The sequence below is a fragment of the Ceratotherium simum genome, chromosome 5, assembly GCF_057802395.1.
Source record: "Ceratotherium simum simum isolate JZ-2026a chromosome 5, ASM5780239v1, whole genome shotgun sequence".
NCBI lineage: Eukaryota > Metazoa > Chordata > Mammalia > Perissodactyla > Rhinocerotidae > Ceratotherium > Ceratotherium simum.
The window spans coordinates 64,321,072-64,344,187 of NC_141904.1; the positions used below are offsets into that span (position 1 = coordinate 64,321,072).

Consider the following 23,116-nt stretch of genomic DNA (forward strand, 5'->3'; position numbering starts at 1 on the left):
TAACTTCCCCGGTTCCCTATGAAAGATATTATTCAAGTGTCCTCAAGTGACAGATGGTCTAATAATCTGCAAAAACGTGCTCCTTACACTCTGAGGTCAGCTCTGTTTTACTTAAGAGTTTTCACTCACACAAGTACCATCTGGAGCCCACATCTTCTATCTTAAGCTTCAAATAAATCCTAATTTACCTCAGAAATGTTTGCCAAGAGTCTGCTTGCTAGAAAAATTACCAGTTTCTCCTCTCTGAGGCACGCTTTTGCAATAGATGACACCTAGTAGACACCTAATTAATGACTATCCATTGGGATACTCTTTAGGATGCTACAGAAGATACCTTTTGGGAACAAAGATCAGGGAACTTCAGCTAAATCTTTTTTTTTTTTTTTTTGGTGTAGGAAAGTGCAGATCTGGCAAGATTACACAATTTTCTTTTAGCTGAAGCATCCTAATCCCAATTAAAGTTGCATGTGCTACATTAACATTCTGACTCAATACCGCTGAAGTTTCTTTGCCAAACATCTTTTCAGCCTTCAGATTTTATAAGTCTGGGGCACATTTTGATCTGATGATGTATGTATGTAGAAGAAGAATGGATGGATGCTTAAAGATGAACTTCAAATCCTGAAGTGATCATGTGATATCACATTCCTTGGAAAGCCTAAGGAATGCTTTTGTTGGGTCTACCCCACAGCATGCTGGTGGCGTGTTGGTGGCTAACATCTTACAAATGAGAAACAAGGCCTTGGTGCTCATGCTTTCTCTCTGGCACAAAAACCAAGGTACATATACGATTTCGTTAATAATTCCAAGGTGTTATCCAAGCCCGGCTCTGGGTCCAATGTACTCTGGAAAATGCCTTCACTATTTGAGCCAAGCCACAGAGAAAAGCAAGGAATCGAATCCAGCCACTCTTTTTTGTGCCAGCCGTTTGATCCACACGTGCTTTGAGCACTGATTCGCTTGCCAGGACTGGAAATGGACCACTCCTGTACTTTTGCATTGACTTCCCCCTGAGAGCAGGAAAGCATCCCTTTCCTCTTGAAAGTGGACCCGGATGCAGAGTCAACTAGTTTTAACTCTTTTTCAAGCTTGATTAACAGTCTTTTAAGTCATTTCCTGGTAGGAGGTGGGTCCTACCATGTACAGTATTTTTTTTTTTTTTGAAATAGGAAAATGAATAATTCTTAAGTTTTGAGGCAGGAAGAAAATCTGGAACTTTACCAGTTTTTTTTTTTCCTTGATCTTTTGGGGGAACAATTCTAAAAGCTTTTTTATAAATTTATTTAGAAAATCACTGATAATTCCATTCTCTAACAATGTTTTTACCATTTTTATTTTTAAAAATCTAATCTTCTAAATAAAAGTTTTAAAAATAAAAGTGGGATAATGATGTATAAAATTTTGCAGAATGCATTTTCTTATTAAAAGTCTTATGATCATTTTCCTATATACTCAATTTCTAAATATTTTCAAAAACTCGATATTCAAATGTCACCTAATAATCCACAGAATTCTCTTTGAAAAACACTGTATAAAATCAAACCAGGAAATATATCATGCCAGTTAATAGGGAAGGCTTCAGCAAGAAAGACCTGAGTTTGAATCCTCGTTCTCCCACTAACCAACTGAATTAGCATGAATGATACATAAATAATTAGTGTCATAACATTTATTGAGCATCTGCTATGTAGGAGGCACTTTGTTAAGGAGCTTAGATGTATTAACTTCACTTAATCCTAGAACCCTATACGGTTGGTACTGTTATTATCCCTACTTTGCAGAGGGGGATATAGAGGTTAAGGAATGTTTACTACTTAAGCTCACAAAGTGAATACATGAACTTGATCTGGCCTATATCCTCTTCACCAGACTGAGTTCCTACCCTTCCCCTCTAGCTGTCGGAGATCTGGATCTGGTCCATCTGGGCATTTCCCCTAATGCCTGGCTACTTCTCACTCCCAGCCTTAGCACCACCTCCATCACTCATCCCTCCTCTTCATCCTGCATGTCTCCCCTTGAATGCCACTTACTCCGGGCACCTTCCTGATACCCCATTACACACCCTCTTGGCAGCCTACATTTTCATTTAGAGCTCTTATGGGGATTAATTCTTTTTGTAACTGAGTTCAATACATATCCATCTCCCCTGCTGGATTGGGGCTCCAAGATGCTTTCACATCTGTATCCCACTCCACAGTGTGACTAATTGACTCATTAGTGACCCATCACTCTCAATTCTTTAACCATCAGTATAGTCAGTTCCCATCAGCTCATTTCTCATCCTGTGGCTTTCAGCGTGACAAAGAGGAAGGACAAGAGATAATGAAACTGCTAAGTTACATTGTAGGACTTTGGGTGAGTAACCTTGAGAAGGAAGGGGTTTTGAAAGCCTTTGCCATTCCACGTTCCTTTTAGAATAGAAGCTTGAATCTGTACACACCATTTTTGCCAAGAGAGTATGTGGATGGCTGTGGAGGGGGTACTATTGCATTCACACCACTTTTTCAGCAACGTGAAGCTTTAAGCCTACACAATTGTCACCAAATAAAAATTTAAACATGCCAGGTCTCAGCCACAGAGCTTCTCCTACCATGGGAGTCAGGGTGGAGGAGTGGGATAAGTGATCCCAGAGTGTGTTGTTTTCAGGCTCGCTGATTCCACACACTTCCTGATGTAAAGGGGCACCATTGCCTCAGTCTCTATGGCCAAATAAATAAAGGAAAAACTGCAGCAAACTTTGTCTTGAAATTCACAATACACATTAGCACATTAGAGAAGTGAGAGGTTCTGCAGAGAAAGAAAATCTATTTAACTGTGTTCAGTTCCTAAGTTTATTTGGCCGTGTTGAGCCATAGAAGGCTGTCTTGGATTAGATTGTGTCGATTAGATTGTGTCAAAAGCAGGTCTTGAGATAAGGATTTAAGTACAAGCAGTTTTATTTGGGAGGTGAATTTATAGTAAGCACCAGGAGGGGAGACGGGAAGTGAGATTAGAAAGGGAAGGAGGCCAATCCAGGATGCATTAATGAGCAGATTTACCTCTGTAGGCAACTGGGACTCAAGCTTGTTGAGGACCGATGGGAAGAACACACCTCACAGATGACCCATCTCAGGAATGAGGAAGCTGGGTATTTATCCACCAACTCGCATCAGTCATAAATTGAGGACTGATTCTGGGGTCACTAACTCCCTAGCACTTCCAGCCTGCCCTGCATGGCATCCAGATAATGACCTTAGGCAAGGAATAGCAGATGCTTGCAATAGAGCAACGTTGTCGTGCACAGGAACTGTGAGTGCTGAGGGGAGATGGATGGGACATTCCAATATGTGCTTCACAGGTGTCTCCCTCTACCTTTTTATTTTTCATGCAGGACGCTCATTAATACCTGGTAGAAGTAGTACTTGAGGAACAAAATTTGGAAGACAGAACACCTGAGACATTCAAGCAGTTCAGTGAATTCCAAGAAGCTATTGTTTAGCTGAACACACAAAGCCAGTGCTGTGCTATAGCTGGTAAAACTCCACAGGGAATTCCTGTAAATGCCACCAAATATCAAACATATAAATCTCAAAGTTCAGCAGAAATAGCCTTGGAAAATCATAACTTATGAGATGCTACATCAAAGAGCCTTCTAAGGATCCAAACTTAGAATCAGGTTCTAACTTGGTCTCTTTTCTGAAAGAGAAAAGTCATCTTTCCCACAGCCAAGGGCACAGGGGATGGCACAGTGTGTCCTATGGATGGTGATGACAGGCTGCACCCACAATAGTCTAGAGGTTATCATATAGAGATATAGACATAAACAAAGACACAGAGATCCGAGGACCCCACTCTTATGGAATGTCTTACATTCTAGCAAAGTCAGACAATACAATAGCAACAAGCCAACAGAGAAAATAATGGTAGATGGTGGTAAGGGTTATGAAGACATTAAACAGGACAATGAGAGAAAGAGCAGCTGGGGGAGAGTTACTTTAGGTTGAGTGATCCAGAATGTCGTCTTTGAGGAGGTGAAATATGAGCTGACACCTGCTTGATTCAATGGAACAGAAACAAGAGCGTTTGAGGAGGAGGAAACAGCAAGTGCAAAGACCCTGGGATGGGAGTATTTGAGGACTCGAAAGAGTGGCTTAGAGTATCATGAATGAGGGGTGGAGTGCGACTAGAAAATGTTGACAAGGAAGGCTGCAGCTGGAACTTGTTGGGTGGAGATTTGGTGTATTTTCCTGTCCATTTCTTGGTTCTTGAGGAAATAGCCTCAAAAAGCATCAGAGAACATTTGCTGAGCACCAAATGATGCTCTCATGTTCCTAGATTTCTGAGAAACCTAAGGAAATTCATCGAGTTCTATTTCCAGGCAGCCATCCTAATGGTCTCATCCCATTCTTCAGCATCTCCCACCAAGATTTCAAGTGGCCTCACAAATTAAAACCAGTCCCTAAAAGGCCTTGTGTCCCAGTCCCAAAAAACAATAAGGTAAACAAACAGGGCACAGTGTTGTAAGACCCACTTCTTGTTGGAAGGACGTCTGCTGAGTCTACACCATCTGATCTCACTGGGGGCCTCAACCCACCCCTCCAGGCATCCTCCAGGGTGGCCCCCTTCTGGATGCCATTCAGTGACTCTAGAGGAAGGATCCCCAGTGGTGCAGCCACAAGGTTTTCCCAGGCCTGGCCACTGAGGATGACATTGGACGGTCTGTCTCAGGACTGCACTTAGCCTTATATGGTAGCAGAAGGCTGATTCTTCACTCTCTGGCAGGTCAGGGTCAGGCAAAGAGAGGGAGGAAGAGGTCAGCTCTTGGCCTTTGGGGGAAGGGACATCCCAGCAGAGGGCTCTTTCATCCAGCAGAGCATCATCCAGGAGCCTGGACAAATCTCAATTCTATTTCATGGGCAGTTATTGGACAGCAGACGTACACTGAGAAGTGTGTTCCGACGGAATGAGTAAAGCACGAGCCCTGCCCTCAAGGTGCTGTCTTGCAGTGGAAAGAAACACTGACCACTCCTGGTCATGCCAGGAAGAATAAAATCAGTGTCAAAAGGGACATTCAAACAGGACTTGAGGAGAGCGAAGGGAAGAGAAATTAATGAGCTCACTGGCTCTGTCTGGCTTGATGGTACTTAATTGTGCTGACCAGATGCATGTAGGACTATACATCTCCTTTGTCACACTCATGAGTTGGTCTTTTTTAGGCTGAGGAAGAGGTGACACTATGTCAGGTGAAGGAGCATTATTGTCAAGAGACGTGGGAAGTGAGCAGGACAGGAAAACAGCTCATGAAGAACTAGAACAATAGCCTCTTGTTCCTCAGGACAGTAGCAGCTCTGAGGGCTGGTATTTGGACGTCCTCTCTGAGAGGTTTCCCTCATCCTCACTACCTTTGCCTTGTGCTTCTCTGTTCCCCCTACATCTGGGTCTTTCTCTCAGAATCTTGTTTTTAACATGCCCCTAGACAGATGCCCTGTTTGGTGTGAAGACCAACTCTTACACTTACACTTACCTTGGGCACGTGGCTTCTTCTCTGTATGCCTCAGTTTCCTCATCTGTAGCAGATGGATATTAATAATACCTACCTTACGTGGATTTTGTGAGGATTAAATGAGTTAACACACACAGACAGAATGGTGCTATTTCTGTTGTTAGGCTAGGGTGATGACCTCTGGTCCCACTAACCGTGGCCAGGGTAGCAGGCTTTCATGGACAAACTGGCTACTTGCCAGCGTCCATTTATTTGGAAGGCAGCTAGGGATATTAGAAGTGTAAGATCTCCTGGGTGCTAAGAATCTCTTCGATTCCTTTCCTCTACATTGCAGGATGTTTCAAAATAAATTTTAAAACTTTTAAATCTTATCATAAAGTAATATAGGTTCATTAAAATTATTTAAAAAAGAAGTAGTCTAACAAAAAACAAATGAAAATCAGAGAGCAGAGGACATACAATTTTTATCTGCCTTCATCCCTCCCTCGGGGGAACCAACTCTCCCAACTGCACAGTAATCCTGCTCAATCCATGTGGTTTGCATGGAGCTGACCCTGCCGCAGGCGTGGTTCAGTGGACCAGGCTGACTTTCCTCTGAGAGTCCTGCTGGAGCTACTGAAAGATGCTCTTTTCTTCTGGGACCCGGGAGACATATGATTAATATGTTTGAAGCTTCTCATGGTGAAAAATAGAGAAGAAAGCAGATTCTAGCTTTCTGGATGGAGAGGAAGAAGGGTGGGAAATGAAAGATCCCCAATGACAGTTTGAGGACCTGGATCCAGTGGTGCCTGAAACTATATAACCTCTATATATGGGCCAAAATGTTATATGAGCCAATATGCTTCTTTTTATATTTTTTTCACTTAAACTAGTTTCAGCTGAGATTCTGTTACTTGTAAATTAAATAATTTTGGCCAATCATCCAGAACTAACCCTATTTCTATTTGTGTATATATCCTTCCAGTCTTCTCCTCCTCCTCATTCTCTCTGCATAGTTATTGAAAAGTGAAAATGGGTCTTAATCTACAAATTTTAATGCTTTTTTCCTTCCTGATCCTGTTATAAAACTTACCGCCTGTGATTAGCATCTAATCCTTTTTGAGAGAGGATAGAGGAACTTCTGCATCCCCCTCCCATGTCGCCCTTCTGCCCCCAGGAAGGTATTTCAGAGGGCAAGGGGCTATCCCATGACATCCACAAATTGGCAGTTCCTTCCCACGCTCAGTTCTATACCGCTGGGCTGGAGACCATCAGTTCTGATAGAGACTTTGGCCTTAGGTCAGCTTGGACTCATGCCTGGTCTTTCAAAGCACTTTCCTTTTAAAGTCTCCAAACCCAGCATTTTCCATGAATATCTTACCGCCTTTTTTTTTTAAGTGGAAAGAAATTCAAGAATAAGCATATTGTGTATTAATGGTGGTCTAGAGACATGCAGCATGGGCAACAGTTTCAGGAAGCCAAAAAGAGATGCACAGAATACGTTCAACTGCCAAATAACCATTTGGAGTATAACTGAAAATTGAAAATGCTGTAATAACATGGTAGGAATTATACCTGTGATTCCTAAGAAAATCTGAGGTGAGTGGCCTTTGCTTTATAATTAGCATGATGAGATAATATAGGTTCTGGAACATTTGCTAGCAATTATGGCGCTTGCTTGCCCTGCTTATAGCTCAGAATAACAGCAAAGTTTGTTTTGCTAATCTCGCCCCTGGATTTGTGAATTATTTGTTTTTATTATCTTAAAGATAAACTGGAAAGAAAAATCCAATGCAGGCGGAATTGTTATAAGACAGAACACTCAAGTTGTCTTTGGATGTGGATACCACACTTAATTTAATAAAAACCAAGCAGACCATGTTGGAAGCTCTAATGGAGGAATGTGTTTATAATGAGAGAAGTGCCGCAGGTCAGAACACAAACATGGGCTTTGAAACCAAGGTTGATGGTCCTATCTGCTCTTTCTTCTTCTGCACAGTGATTCTGAGCTAGTCACATCCCCTTCCTGGGTCCTGACTTCCCTCCTCTGCCTAGTGGTGGCCATCATACCTGCTCTGCCCGCCTCAGAGGCGGTGAAGAAGAACAAAAGAGATAGTATGCTTTAGCCTGTTTAAAGTTTTTCATAAATATAAAAAATTATAACATTATTGTAATAGTCAGATAATGTTCTCTAGAATTTACAGAATGTTCATACACTAACAGAGGGTGTTATTGTTATGATTCGTAGCCATATTCCCCACTCTATAGATCACTGATCTCAGCTGCTTGAGGAGTGGAAAGAGATTCAGTTTTCGAGTCAGACAATTAGGGATTTGAATCTCAGCTCTGGCTGTGGGACCTCAAGCAAGTTAGCGACCTTTCTGGTCTTGGATACATCCTCTGCACGATGGGGATGAGGCAACACCTACCTAGCTGCCTGAAACCTTTCTGGTAGATAGCAGATATGCACACCTTTATTGCAATAACACTCAAATATTAGGGTCCAATAGACTAAGAGATGAGTGCAGCAATGATAATAACATCATCATAGCTCTCATTTTTTGACCACTTTCTCTGCCTTGAGTGCCATTCCGAAACCTTCACATGTATTAATCCAGAGACACTCACAACAGGTCTAAGAGGAAAAGGCTGTCATTCTCACTTTATGGGTGAGGAGACTGAACCAAGCAGGGGTGAAGTATCCTGCCCAAGGCCACACAGCTAATAAGTGGCCCAGCTGGGATTTGGAGCAGAAAGTCTGGCTCCAGAGCCTGGCCTGTAACCTTTATGCTGCATGGTCTCTCTAATTGGTCACATTTAGTGAGCGCTTACTATGTGAGCATTGCTCTATGGCTCTTCTCAGTGGCTTACATTTATTAACTCTTAATACTCTCAGCAAACCTCAGTGAGAGTTATTGTTTAGTTAAAAACAAATGATGCCCAGGTAAGTTTGACTTGCAGATAAATGACAAGTTTTTATTGTAAGTATGTCCCATACATTAATTGGGATATAGTTATACTAGAAACTATTGCTTTCCTGAAATTAAAATTAAAACTTAACTGAGCATCCTATATTTTATCTGGTAACCCTACCCTTAGATGAGGTGGGAACTAATCTAGTTCCTGGTACCGAGTGGACCTCAGAAAATAGTAACTCCTACCAGTATTGTTATTTTCAGGTCATTTTGACATTTGTGTTCAATTCTTGCTCTAGCCCAACTAAAATCAGAAGCTATATGCATGAAAAGAAAAATAATTATGATATATTAATAAAACCTTAAAATCATAGTGCTCTGTAACTCTTTTATGAAAATTATCTAAATGGAACCTCAGGACAATCCTGTAAAGTAAATATTATGCCCATTTGATAATGAGAAAACTGAGCCTCAGAGCCATTAAGTAATTTGCCCAAGGGCACACAAACAAAAACATTAAGTGGAACATCCCATTCTGGTCCCTAGGGTATGAGAGTCATGTTATCGTATATCAGGTTTTATAATGAAGAAAATAGATGGGAGTTTGGAGTCTAGCCCCAATTTCTATTAATGGCAGGGCACATCTGAAACTCAAGTCACAGTCACCTAGAGCAGTAAAACCAGTCAGCAGCAAAAGAAAAGGCAGAAGTTGAGAAAGCATCTTCAAAACCACTATTAAACTTCACAGTTGGATCATCACACGTACTTGCTGTTTTCCTTGGCCCTAGTGATGTTTGTGGTGCCACAACCCTCAGTAATATGTCTGGATAGTTTCCTTTATTGAAAAGTTTTAACATATGAGATACCTTGATAAGAACTTTACCATTCCAAAAAATAACCAAGAGGTAAAATTCCCTTGTATATATGGGAAAACTGAGGCTCTGAAAATTAAGTCAGTTGCACAAGGTTTAACTTCAAGCCAAAAAGTGACAAAGCTGAGCCTGCACCCCAGTCTCATATTTCTCCACAACCTATTCTTACGACAAATACATGATACACATGTTACCCTGCTCTTTTCCACGCCCAAGGCAGACATTACTAATTGATCATGGAGCGCTTTCCCTTCAAGCTTGGAAACGACCACAGAATCCTTCTATGCACACGTTACTCTGGGCAGCCACTACTTGTCAACCACTGACATTCAATGTCTTACCTGTTAGCTACCCCTGCATCACTTCTTCCTGCTGAATACCTTTATCTTAATGGTTTAGTGAAAAAAGAGTCAACTCTGCCTGCTATGTGATGAATGCTACTTTACAAAGACTATTTGGTAACTCCCAGAACTGGAATTCATCTGAGATGTGATGGTTCAGAGACTGCAGCCCAACTGCCACTTATAAAGAGAGTGAGAGGATGCCATGGGAAGAGCCCGGGGCTCTCTGCCACCAAGCCAATCGCGAAGCCACCATTTCCAAAGTCTTGATGCTGCTGTGATGGTCTGTTGCTTCCCACAGGAGCAAAGCTGCACTCTACTCTTGCCAACAGTGAGGTCTAGAACCCCGCCTCCTCTCTGAAGGGTTAGGTTTCATTCCCAGATAGCATGCTCTCACAGGCGTAATGACTGGTTTGAGGCTGGGAGTGCCCTCGGATCATGACACGGTACAGATTTAGGAGAGCAACAGGTCATTACCCTGGCTTCCCAGTCGGCAAACCAAGCCCAATTAGTTCACCTCTTTGTGCTCCCAGTTCTCCCACCATCCTCCCTCTAGCCCACATATAATGATGCTTTTCTTCTTTCTCTTTCTTGGGAGAAGGATTTAAGAGCTGCATGGACACACCCAAGGCATTGTTGGTGAAAGTTCAGGATGAGACCATGAACCCAGTTAGAAATGAGCAGAATCCAAACTAGAAGAGGAGGGAGGAAAAAAAGGGAACATTATTCTTTAAATATGCCTATTTCTAAGATAATAGAACTGGTAGACCTCACAAATAGGACCTCCAGATTGTATTAAGCCCCATCCTCCCGCCCTCATTGTTGAAACCAGTACAGAACCAGTTTATCAGGGTCAAAATACACCTTGAGAGAAGGGAAGTGCTATTCAGAGTGCACAAATAAACCAGGGATGTAGCAAGCTTGGGGAGGTGGTCAAAGGATATGGTAATTGGAGGGGGTAAACACGAGAGGAAAGGGAAACAGGTCACGGTCTAGAGCAGGCAGCCAGTGTAGGAAGGTGGCAAGTTTGAAGGGAATTAGTACCATGCACCATGACGAAGAGTGAGAGGATTTGAGAACACTGACATGGGTAGTAGCTAAGAGTTTAGACTCTAAAGACCATCTCTGAAGATTGAATCCCAGCCCACATCCTGCCTGCTCTGAGGTCTCAGGCAAGTCACTTATGTTCTCTAAGTCTCAATTTCCCCATCTATAAAATGGAGACTTGAATAGCATTTGTCTCAGTGCTGTTTCAAGAATTCTGCGAGCTAATTCGTGTAAAGTGCTTAGCACGGAGTCTGGCACCTAAACAACTCAACACGTGTAAGTTATTGCTATTATCTAAAGATGTCCACAATACATTTCTGAGATTTTTTTTTAAAGTTACATAATACTGTTTCTTAAATGATCCCATTTATATAACACATTTTCTTTATACAAATATACCTACTCACCAAAGGAAAAAAAAAACATAAAAGCTTTGAAAGATATAGATGAAAAACTGCTAACCATAAGGACAGAATGATTTTTTCTGCTTTATATATTTCTATATCATTTGGTATTTATCTTTACGATGAGTGTGTGTTATTTTGATAAGAAAATAAAGATAAGCCCATAAAAAAATCAAATGACTTCTGATCTTGAAACTTGGGATATAATGTGGGCTCTAAAAGAGATCAGGGTGGCCACGACATACTTGACAAAGAAGCCCATGTTCTCTGGCAAGGCAAGCCTTAATGTCAAGAAAGCACTACTGCGTGGTAAAAAGAATGAAAATGAGAAGGAGCATGGAAATGCTCAGTGATACAAAATGGACAAAATGTGCAGGGTGTGAGGTAGCAACATGACACCCAGTATTTTTCACGCCAAGGGTAGATGTCACCCACCTTCCACCATATCTAATGGAATAAGGTGCTTTGTGTTGTCTTCCATGAAGGTACAGTTTATTCTTCTGTCCATGGCTGTGTCTGGACTACACATCAGGTGGTTGGAGTTTGGAAAAGTAGAAATGTATCTGGAGGGGACATTTTAGAGTTTATTTGCCAGGTTAAGAAGGATTTATATGGCCACCTTTGATTGAAGTATTCTAAGCATTAGAAAATAATTGTGAAAAATATAAAGATGGGCCTGCTGATTGGATTAGGCTTTTGAAACTGGCAATTGATCCAAGAAGCTGATTTTAATTGACATAGAGGGAATAAAGAATTTATTGCATTACTCTTGTTGCAATGAGTATTCAAAGTAAGATTTTTCAGCTAATATTTGATAAGCGAAAATAACTTTCTTGCCTTTCTATGTTTTGGAGAGCATGTTGACGAGGTATGAAGCATTTGAAAGCACCTCCACTGTATTTCAGCTTCTGCCGGGGTCAATGAAACCATGAGTTTAGTGTTCATAAGTAACCCTGGGGTTGGAAGATCCACTTGCCAGGTGGCTCGTCCACATGGATACAAGATAGTGCGGTCAGAGGCCTCAGCTCCTTTCCACATGTGCCTTTCCACAGGGTTGCTTGTGCGTCCTCCAGTATGGCGGCTGGATTTGGTTAAAGCAAGTTATCTAAGAGACTAAAGCAGGAGCTACAGTGCCTTGTATGACCTAGCCTCAAAGTCACACACTAGTGTTGGAAGTCAGCATAGGCCAGCCCTGATTCAATGTGGGAGGCAAATATACAAAGGAGTGAATAAGAGGAGGTGAGGATTATTGGGGGCCATCTTGAAGGCTGGCTGTCATAGGCACCAATACATACTGACGGTTTTTAGAGCCCATTGGAAGCAACGTTGGACAGAGATGATACTCTAGATAGAGGTTATCAAAGCCTGGGTTAAGGGTTGGAAGTACTGAATAATCACAAGACCAGATTGTGAGGCAGGGGATGGACAGTTTGACCTCTAAAGTATATTTGGGCTCTAGTTTGGACCCATTTCCTAGTTATTTCTAAGCATGAGACCCTCTGCAGCAGGATTAAATGGAACATCAGTAAATGATTGATTCCTTCAACAAAATATTTATAGAGTACCTGCTATGTGTTAGACACAGTGCTAGGCCCTATTGCTACCCCTACCTAGTAGTGCCTGTCCCAGTGAAGACTATAAATTCTTGCCTGATTAATGAATTATAATTTTTCACATGAAAAATCATAGGATGCCATGAGGACTGAAATTAGCTAGGCAGTGTCAGGGAAGTGATATTAAACTGAGAAACGATGAGTAGGAGATGTCCAGAGAGATGGGAGTGAGGAGGGAGTTGTAGGTAGAGGGGACAGCATGTACAAAGGCCATGAGGTAGGAACACGATAGGGTACTCTGAATCCTGAACTGCCTCACCTGCACTTAGGAAATTACTGATACCTGTGATTCACTTGACTCAGTGCTTGATTAGTGGGAGAAAAGCCTTCATCATTTAATACCAAAGTATTTCTTCTTTCACTTCTGGGTAAAGACATGCAAGTTGTTTTCCAGATACCCAATGCCTCAAGGCAAAGTTGTGGGGCACATCTTAGGAGAAGAAAACTTCTCTTACGTCTCATAGAATAGGATAAATGTCTGAATTAGAACAGAAAATATAACTGAGAATTTTATTGCTAAAAGCTATCGTTCCTTTCAATGCCTGAAATTAAACTGAGCAGTTCAAGAAATATTGTGAAGTGGGTATTTAAATCTCATGACCATTGGCATCATAGCCGTAAACACAGGCAAATCATTACAAGGGGATACATACATTCATACAGCTATCTGTATGAATGATCAACTTCAATGATCAACTTCATTCCTTTTCTGTGCTCTGAAATAACCTCGATATAAAAATCGTAAATGAACAAAAGCAAAACCATGTAATGCTCCCTTTAAGATAAAACTGGCAGATTTAGCTAGAAATTCTTGACTGTTCCAGAAATTACACTCTGTGTTCTGCAGTAAGCAGAGCGCTTTTGTGCGTGTGTTCTTCCCTCCCATTGGATTACAACAATGAGTCACCGTTACCTGCAAAGCTAGACATGTAGATTTACCTCCTGTGCCAGAAAGGCAAGACGCTAGTTAGCTGGGATTTAAAATGAGAAGGGTAAAAATGTTTAATTTACAGATTTAATTAAACATGAAAGCTTCCAGGGAGGAAAACGTGTTCCCCAACCCCTATTCCCCACTTTTTAAAATGTCTCTACTGATCTTCATTCTAAAGAGGCTACATACATTACAGAACTAATTTTTAATGATTTGTATAAAGCATCAATTTGTCCCAAATCAGAAAGATTGTGTAATGAGGACTGGTACAGACACAACTCCCAAGTTTTGTGTGACCAGACCACACCTCTAAAGGAAACTTATGTAAACCTCTTTATATAAAGGCTGTCTCTCGTGCCCATCTATCTTTGGCCTCCATGAGGCATAGGGAAGGTGAGGCAGTGGAAACATAAGCTCAGAGGTTTCCTAAGAATATGATACTTATGTACAATGTACACCAGGCCTAAGTTGCCTTTTAAGACAACCCCTCTCCCCAGCCCTTTTCCCCCAAATGAGGTCTTCCCAGCCAAGAAACCTGACTCTTATTTTCGTGCTTCAGGCATGCATAGCAAAGAGCAGCTCTTTCTGCCCCTATGGTTTAGATAAGAACCCTCCATCTGAGCTGAAAAGTTAGAATTTCACCTCTTTGTCTTTGTGAAACTGAGTAGTCAGAAAGAAAATAAGAGGGTAAACTCATACTACATCTTTCCAAAAGTAAAGGAAAGAATGAGTAATGAATGTGATCTCTCTCTCTATTAAGCTAATATAGATAGAAAGTCTCTCCCTATGAAGCTAATATAGATAGAAATATGTATGTATTTCAAGATATCCATTGGGTTCTCTGGGCATGGATGGATCGCCTTATAACTTACTCCAAGATCTCTTTAGTGGCTTTGTGTTCAACTCTATTATGTTTCAAGTCCTGAAGCCCGTTTTCTCAATTTTAATGAAATGTATCTAAATGTGACTCCCATAACTCAGTGACAAAGGAAGGATGTGCTCTTGGATATTGGAGGTGGTGGTAAGATGACAATAAGCCAACAGCTTTATGCTGTAAAAGGCGGGGGAGGGTTGAACTCCAAATAAAGAGGAAGCACGTGTTTTTTTTTTTGTATAGGAACCAACGAGTTTCTTTTCTAAGAATAGGGGAGACATTTTAACTGTAAGTGGGAGAGTTTTCAGTTTCTCTAAAGGAATTTTTCAGGGGCGTGTTGTTCAGCAGAAAATATTACCTAAATAAGACTGTTTGTCTACAAGACCAGAAATGTTTTTAATTCTGTGTTCTGCACTGTTAGTACTCAACAAATGAGCAGCAATATTCCAACAGTGATAAGAAGTCCAGTAGCTTCATTGTTCCAGTATCTCTGCAGTCAGGGTTGCTGTCTTGAACACGGATAGTCATAATGGGCAAAAGGCAGGTGCTTTTAAAGGGACGTTCATATGTGAGCCTGCTTATATATTTCCTTTATACCACCCACAAAAAGACTTCTATCCTCTTTTTACTTTTCTGTTAAATTTTTCTAATATCTTGGAGCTTTGGTATCAGCTTCTTAATCTTTACTTTTACAAAGATTTTTATAATTTCTCAAATTCGTTCCCATAGAGAAGACAATGACATCTGGAAAGACACTATGAACTTGTCATTCTGTCTGCTCAGCACACCTTCCTTCATCAAAAAAGAATCCGCTTTAATTTGGGAAATATTCCTTCCCCAGCTTTTGGTTCTAACCAGGGTTGCCTATCAGTTTAACCCACCTACCTGTTTGCAAGATGAGCATGTGACCCAGCTGGGCCAATCATCATGCCCCACCTGTGATTGGCCTGAGAGATCCACACGTGATCAACTTGAGCCAATGAGAGTCCTGTTTAGAGTTGATGCAGAGGCACCCCTTTGACTCTGGTGATGAAACTGGGAAGAAGTGATGAAACTGGGGAGAAGTGAGCCCAGAAGCTGCCATCTAGCCTGCCTCTGGCCGTGAGAGGAAGCTGATTGAGGAAATGGAGCCAATACTCAGAAAGAGGGAGAGCCCAGAGAGGGAGACAGTAGACTGTGAGACCCATGTCTGGCATTGTTCGTTCAGTTCTTCATTCACATATGTGAGCTACCCAAGATTCTTCCAACTAACCACCCTCTTTTACTCCTTTGGTGGTTCAGGTTGGGTTTCTATCCCCTCCTGATTAATGCCGATTCTAACTGCATCAAGAAGCACTTTACGCAGTGGTCTGCAGAGAGTAGGCCCCTAATGTATGTGGGTAAATTAAAGGGCAACTGTTTTTCTTTTTTTTAAACAAATGAACTTTAGAAAGTAGAAGAGAGAATTCTAAATTGGATGACTATCTGAATTCTATTATTATCATTAGCACTAATAGTGATACTATGTCAGGTCTACTAATATTTCAGGTCTTACTTTGTGAAGTGATTAAAAGTATAGACTAGTGCAGTCCAAAGGAAATACACTTGAGCCACATATACAACTTTAAATCTTCTAGTTGCCACATTTTAAAGAGTAGAAAGAAACAGGTAAAATTAATCTTAATATTCTATTTTATTTAGCCCAACATATCAAAAACTTATAATTTTATCATATAATCAATGTAAAAATTATTAATGGGACATTTTAACATTCTTTTTTTTTTTGTACTAAGTCTTCAAAATATAGTATGTGTTTGCATTCACCGTACATTTCAGTTTGGCCTAGCCACAATTCAAGTGCTCGATAGCCATATGTGGCTTGTGGCTACTATATTGGACAGCACAGTCCTATTCTCTGATTTTAATTCTCCTTCCGTCACTAACTAGTTTTGAGACTTTGGGAAACCTATCTGATTTATTTGAGCCTCAGTTTCCTCTTCTGTAGGATGGGGATGATAATCATCCCTTCCTCATAGGGTGGATAAAGACATAGAGACAAGTGCGTTGGATGAAGTTCCTGCTCACACTGAGCTGTATTCTGGTGGGGAGCATGGACAACTTACTGGTATAAATATAGGTAAACAGAATAACGTCAGATAGTGCTAGAAGACAATTTGACAGGTTATTGAGATAGCAAGTAACTACACAGGGGATGGAGAGAAAGGGGCTGCTTAGAGAAGGTTTTCAGAGTGAGCCTCTTTAAGAAGGTGATGAGTTACCTGCAAGCTCAACAGTGAAACAGAGCCAGCCACATCACCATCCAAGGCAGGGGGCCAGGGTCTATGTTCTAGGAACCCAAAAATTGTCTTCCAGACAGAAATAAAATATCATGGCAAAGACTCCTTTACTATAACCCATATGCCAACAGCCAGCACCAAGTCATTTTCTAAGTTTCAGTGCAATGAAATGCGGGCAACAGCTGATTAGTGTCCTGCTTGCTTTTCTCAGGCAGCCCCTGCATCTGTTCCACCCCGCTCAAGATAGAATTCAAGAGAAAACAAATTCTACTGACAGAAGGAGGTGCGGGTCTTGGTGGCGTGAAAACAATCAGAGCAAGGTAATTTCAGGCAACTCTGGGTTTAGAATAGGCTGGTACAGGTGCCATGGGGCAACCCCTACAGAGTTTCCCCACGAGTGTGGGGTTTCGGGACGGTCCTGAGCTTGTGAGGTCCTGCAGAGACACACTCTCTGGGCGGTGCACTCTTGCTGTTGCTGCTACCAAGTGCCAAATTGTCCTGCTCAGGGCTGGGCCCACAGCTTGCTGTCTTATTTTTATTCCCTCTGCCTGTTTCTCTTTGAAAGCAAATTGCCTCCCCAGGCTGTTTATGACATGTCTCAGGCAGCTGGCTTGGCAGCCTCTAGAGTGGTTTTGGGTTTGCCATGCAGGTAAGAAAGCTCGACGTTAGCTGCTTCTCACATCAATGAGGGGTTCAGAAAAAGGTTTGTGCCAAGCCGTTGCTCAGCGCCTTGTATACATCAGCTCCTTTCATCCTCCTCCAAACAACCCCGAGAGAGGTATTACCACCCACATTTTGCAGTAGAGGAAACTGAGGCTGAGAAAGTTTAAATCATTTCTTCAAAGCTACATAACAATTAAGTGGTGACTCCAAACTCTTTGATATTTCTCCTGCTCTGTGCTGAATGAGAACAGTTGAAGCTGGAGAGAGGGGAGTGCACAGAGTGTACTAAGAGTATTTCTTAGGTAAGAAGCTCAAACAAGGGAAGAACTACCCTGCTTCTACTCAGACTCTGACTTCACACACCCAGGTCACCACGTGTAGATTTTTCATTTTGTTTCCAAGCCTGCTCCAAAGACTACAGATAATGTGAAGAAAAGACACACTTCAAGGGCATAGGGAGTGCATCACCGGGAACAGAATCCAGAGAAAGGAAAGGAAGAATCTGGATCGGCACTGCATAGCCAGATGCTGAATTCATTAATAGATGCCTTTAGGAGAGTTTTTAGAAGCACAAGATCATAAGATTGGGACCAAAATTCGAATGAGAAATAGAAAGCAAAAACAGATTGCATTATTCATCCTCAAAAGGTCATACTTCCCACCTGCAGCAGTAATGGAGTTTAAACTTGGTCACGTCCTGTAGGGTCTATACACACACCCATGGAAGCCTTGATACCCACCATTTCTACCCCAGCTCACTCACACTGCTTCCCTGTCAAATTCAATGCTTTCTTTTTCCTTATCGTCCTTGGTTATCTTTGATCTCCCTGCCACAGTTGACAATGCCTGTCACTCCCCCATCTCAATACTGTGTCCTCTCTAGCCTTCTGTGACATCATATAACAGTGTCTCAGTTCGTTGTTCCTGTGTAACAAATTAGCACAAAACTGATTGGCTTAAAACAACACACATTTCTTATCTCACGGTTTCTGAGGGTCAGGAAGCCAGGCACAGCTTAATGGGGTCCTCTGTTTCCGGGTCTCTCACTGGCTGCATTTCAGGTGCCGGTCGGAGCCATGGTCCTCCTACCTGGGGCTGGATCTGCTTCCAAGCTCACTCCTGGGTTCTTGGCAGGCTGCAGTTCTGTGGGTGGTTGGATGGAGGCCTTTAGGGCTGATCACTGAAGGCAGCCCTCTCCATAGGGTACTTCATCAGAGCAAGCAAGTGAGAGAGCAACAGCAAGACAGAAGTCACAGTCTTTTGTAACCCAATCGTGGAAGTGACATCTCATTATTTTTGCTGTATTCTATTTGTTAGAAGGAAGTCACCAGATCCAGCCCACATGCAAGGGGTGGGGATTGCACTGGGGTGTGAATACCAGGAGGTGGGGGCCGTTGGCAGCCATTTTAGAAACCTGCCTACCACAAAGATCACATACAACCTCTCTGTTTAGTACTACACCTGATACATCTAAAGGCCCAGTAAATCATGGCCATGTTTGACATTACGTTCTCTTGCTCTCCTGCCTCTTCCACATCCCCAAGAGGCTGGAGCAATTATTATGGCATTAGACACAAGAAACTTAACTATTCCTCCTCCACCCCACTCCATGCACACACTTTTTCCCCCCACTGGATAGCCAGAGTAATATTTCTAAACCCAGATTTGATCATGTCACCTCCTGCTCAAAACCTTTCAGTGGGTCCCCAACTTCCTTAACATGTCCTTATCATGGCTCTAGAGGCCCTGCATGTCGGACCCAAACTTACTCCTCTATTCTCATTTCTCTCCACATCCCCTCTCTCCTTTTATGTTTCAGCCATGCTTACTTTCTTTTAGTTCTTTAAACATATGCCATTCTCCCTCTCCCCTCTCCAGGCCTTTGCCGAAAATACTCCCTCACTTCAAGCCTTCGTACCCCAAGAAAAGGGGGAGTCCCTCTCTTATCTAGAACCTCCATGAGGGCAGAGATCATGCCGATTAGTTTATCACCTCATCCTCAGTACCAGCACAATGCATGGTGGCAGACAACAGCCATGAGGCAAAGACTGTACCCTGTGGAAGATGGTGGCAGAGATTTAGTTCACCCTTACATCACCCCATAGGCAGAGGGGCTATGGGAGTTGCTGGTACAGGATATGCTTCCCAACACTGCTTCCTGAACTCTACCTCATCCTGGAATGCCCTCCTTCAGAATAGAAAGGGGTGACATCATACCTTCAGGGCACTGCATTTTCAGGGCAGCAAAATGCATGAAGAAGCATATATATCAAGTGCTTTTGCACTGGACAAAGTGTTTATGACAAGTGTTTGTAAATGAATGAATGACTTAAGAGATCCAAATACAAAGAACACCCATTAAATCTTGCAAATGACATTAGCCAACATTCATTAAATAATTATGATATGTCAAGCAGTGCTAGGCATTTCCCATGTAGTAGTCCCTCATTTAATGCTTACAACAACACTGTGAGTAGATGTAATTATTCTTGTTTCATGGATGAGGAAAATGAGGCTCACGGAAGCACAGGTACTTGTCCATGGTCATATAGATAATAAGTAAGCTGAATTGGGACAAAATAATGATAATGACAGCTACTGCTAACTAGGCCTTTACTCTAAGCCAACCTTTACCAGTACTTGATATGAGTTCTCCCACTTAATGCTCCTAGCAACCCAATATAATGCATACTATCATTTTCCCTAAATTAGAGGTGAAGAAACTGAGATTCAGGAAGTTTACAAATACTGCCTCTGATTACACAGCTAGAAAGAGGCAGCACTGGGATTTACTTTTGTCAGTATGTACTTTATTACAGTGCTTTTTTAGTAGAGAATGTCATTTCCAAATATGAAATATATCAGTGAGTATGTTAAGAGTATAAGCTGATAACAGTTGCTAAGGTTAGCCTTTTTTTTTTCCCCTAAGAAAAAAAGCTGCTGTAAATAGTTAAGAGGCTCAAAATCATCACTTTAAGAAAAACATGAAACGTCTTACAGTGAGTCTTAGGTCTACTTGGTAGAGAAATCAAGATTAATTTAAAGCCAAACATTAATATGCTACTCAACTGCACGTTATTCAAGGAAAGAAAAATATGTCACTACACAAGAAATTGAAATGTTTTTATTTCCTATTGTCTTGAAAACAACTGCTAAAATGTAATTCAGGATTTTATTTCTCCAGCCTGGCTTCTCACTGTGTCCTGTGGGTGATGGCACACACATTCACTATTCAGAATGTCATGACCTATTTTTGTGGCTTTCTAGTGTCACGTCTCGCCCCTCCCCAGCACTGGGATTTGAACCCAGGCCCACCTGGTGCCCAAACTTATGCTGTTACCACCATACAAAGCACCTACCCAGGGCACTGTACCGACCACAAAGCATGGGAAAAATTTGTTCCTCAACTGCTAGGATATTTGAACGCTGTTGGGTGCTTGCACAAGGGAAGGCCACAAACTCTCTGGATTCCAAAATAATTATCCTAGGCTCCTCTGAGTCCTTGCTGGGTAACTCATTGGGAAGGTTTCCCAAGCTTTCACGGAGTCCAGCGCTTTTAAAAGCAGACTGATAATCAGAGTCACCTGGAAGGTCCATAAAATACATATTCCCGGGGGCCATCACAGACCCGTAAACGCAGAATGTCCCGGCCCAGAGCTTTAGATCTGATTCAAGAAGTCCCCCAAGGATTGTGATGGCCAGCCAGATGGGAGCCGCCAGTTTCCCCGACTCCACCAGGCCCCCAAGTTTGCCGATTCCCCCTTTATAAACTCTGAAGGAAGCTACTCCATTGCCAGCTGCTGATTAAGAATAAGCAAGTTCAGGCTGAAGAACAGCAGGATTTTCCATTTTTTTGGAGATGTTTATCGTTTACCTACTCTGTCACGTGTCAGGTTCTACAGCCTACTTCGTTTGATTTAATCAAAACGTATTCTTTTCTAGACACCACTTATAAACTCCCTTTCCAAATATTAAATATAAGATGATAGTGATGATATCTGTAGCCATTTATGGGGCACCTACTGTGCGCTTTATATATGTTATCTCTAATCTCAGCAATTCTGCAAGGTACATTTTATTCTCCCCAGTTTGCACGTAAAGAAACCAACGCTCAGAGAGGTTAATTAACTTATCTAAACCTGTCCATCTAGCAAACGGCAGAACCGGGATTTGAGTCCAGATCATTTTAACTCCAGAGCCCAAGGTCCTTCGTCTCCCCAGCAGCTGTGTCATCGTGGGCAGGTGCTTAACCTCAGTGTGTTAATTTCTCCAGCTGTGCAAAGAAGGAAACTAAAGTAGGTAACTCATAGTGTTGCTTAGATTAAAAGAAATAATTTATGTAAAACTCTCAGCACAGTAACATTAGATATTACAATAGTTGTTTTTTATACCAGAGTTTCTCAAACATGTCTTGGAAAGCATTTGTCCTCTCTAAATAAAAAGTTGCAAATAATTTCAGCCTGTGCTGAAAACTATGTCTACCTCTCAGTAATTTTCAGTGCTTATTAGCATGTTAAAGACTCTGAGAAGTTCCACAGTAAAGAATCCAGTTTCAGGGGCCGGCCCTGTGGCGCAAGTGGTTAAGTGCGCGCGCTCCACTGCGGCAGCCTGGGGTTCGCCGGTTCGGATCCTGGGCGCGCACTGACGCACCGCTTGGCAAGCCATGCTGTGGCAGCGTCCCATATAAAGTGGGGGAAGATGGGCACGGATGTTAGCCCAGGGCCAGTCTTCCTCAGCAAAAAAAAAAAAAAAAAAAAGAGGAGGATTGGCAGATGTTAGCACAGGGCTGATCTTCCTCACAAAAAAAAAAAAAGAATCCAGTTTCACTCTACCCCAAGATAGAAGATATATACATATATATATATATATTTAAATCACTTAATTTTCACCTAATATTTTGGTCCTACCAAGAAGGAAAGGGGCCTTTTATGCCTGATTTGGAATGGAATTGCTTTGATAATCTCACCCTCCGCTAGCGCGTGGAAAAGGCCCTACTGGAAGAACATACCATTAAGTACTTGCTTTGATACTGGCTGCTAATCCCATGGCCCAGCTTGACATTGTCTCTTAGCAACGTCCTGTCCTTTTCCCCTTTTCATTCTTGTGCCTCTAACGACACTTCCTCTCCTCTGGTTTCTCTTCAGCCTCCGGCTTTCACGGCCCCTTAAGCCTCGTTTACACAGAGACAAGCAGGAGCTGAAGGCCCCGTGCGCATATTTATGTTAATAGTACTAAGGGGAGGAACAGCCTGTTCTGGGGGCTGCTTTCCAACTGTCACATAAATCAGTCAGAAAAAAAAAAGTTACTATTTTCACAAAGACACTGCCAGAGTGAAGCAGCAGGTCTTGGCAATGCATCATCCCCCACCCCCGCCCCCTTAAGTGCGTCTCCCTCGGTCGTCAGGAAGGAGGGGATAAAGGATTTCATAGGCGCAGAGGATTTCCAAGTCAGAAGGGACCTTTGAGATCATCTAGTGCTAAATCACGTGGAAATTTCTAGTAAATGCCTAAGCCTGGGTTCTTTCCCCAGAGATTCTGGTGCTGTTGTTTGGAGGGGGGGCTGAGCACACGAAGGATTTTTAAAGCTTTCCCAGTGACTCAAATGAGCAATGAGGGCTGGAAGTACTGATGTAGTCATAGCCCCATGAAGAGACAGGACCAGGGAATATGAGACTTCCCTTAGATCACGCAGGGAGTTAGTGATATGGCAGAGCCCTCAC

At 42.1% G+C, this 23,116-nt stretch overlaps 1 protein-coding gene across 4 annotated transcripts in view; it reads left to right on the forward strand.

Moving 5' to 3' along the window:
* Window positions 1-23,116, forward strand: part of LOC106803103 (uncharacterized) — a 300,006-nt gene that overhangs the window by 222,089 nt on the left and 54,801 nt on the right. For 3 of the 4 annotated variants that reach the window (XM_087431287.1, XM_087431285.1, XM_087431286.1), the window contains exon 3: window positions 16,946-17,054. The exons of the other annotated variant lie outside the window; for it this stretch is intronic. In XM_087431287.1, coding sequence (XP_087287413.1) covers window positions 16,946-17,054 — 109 coding nt within the window. The remainder of the gene's footprint in view (window positions 1-16,945; window positions 17,055-23,116) is intronic. 4 annotated transcript variants of the gene reach the window in all.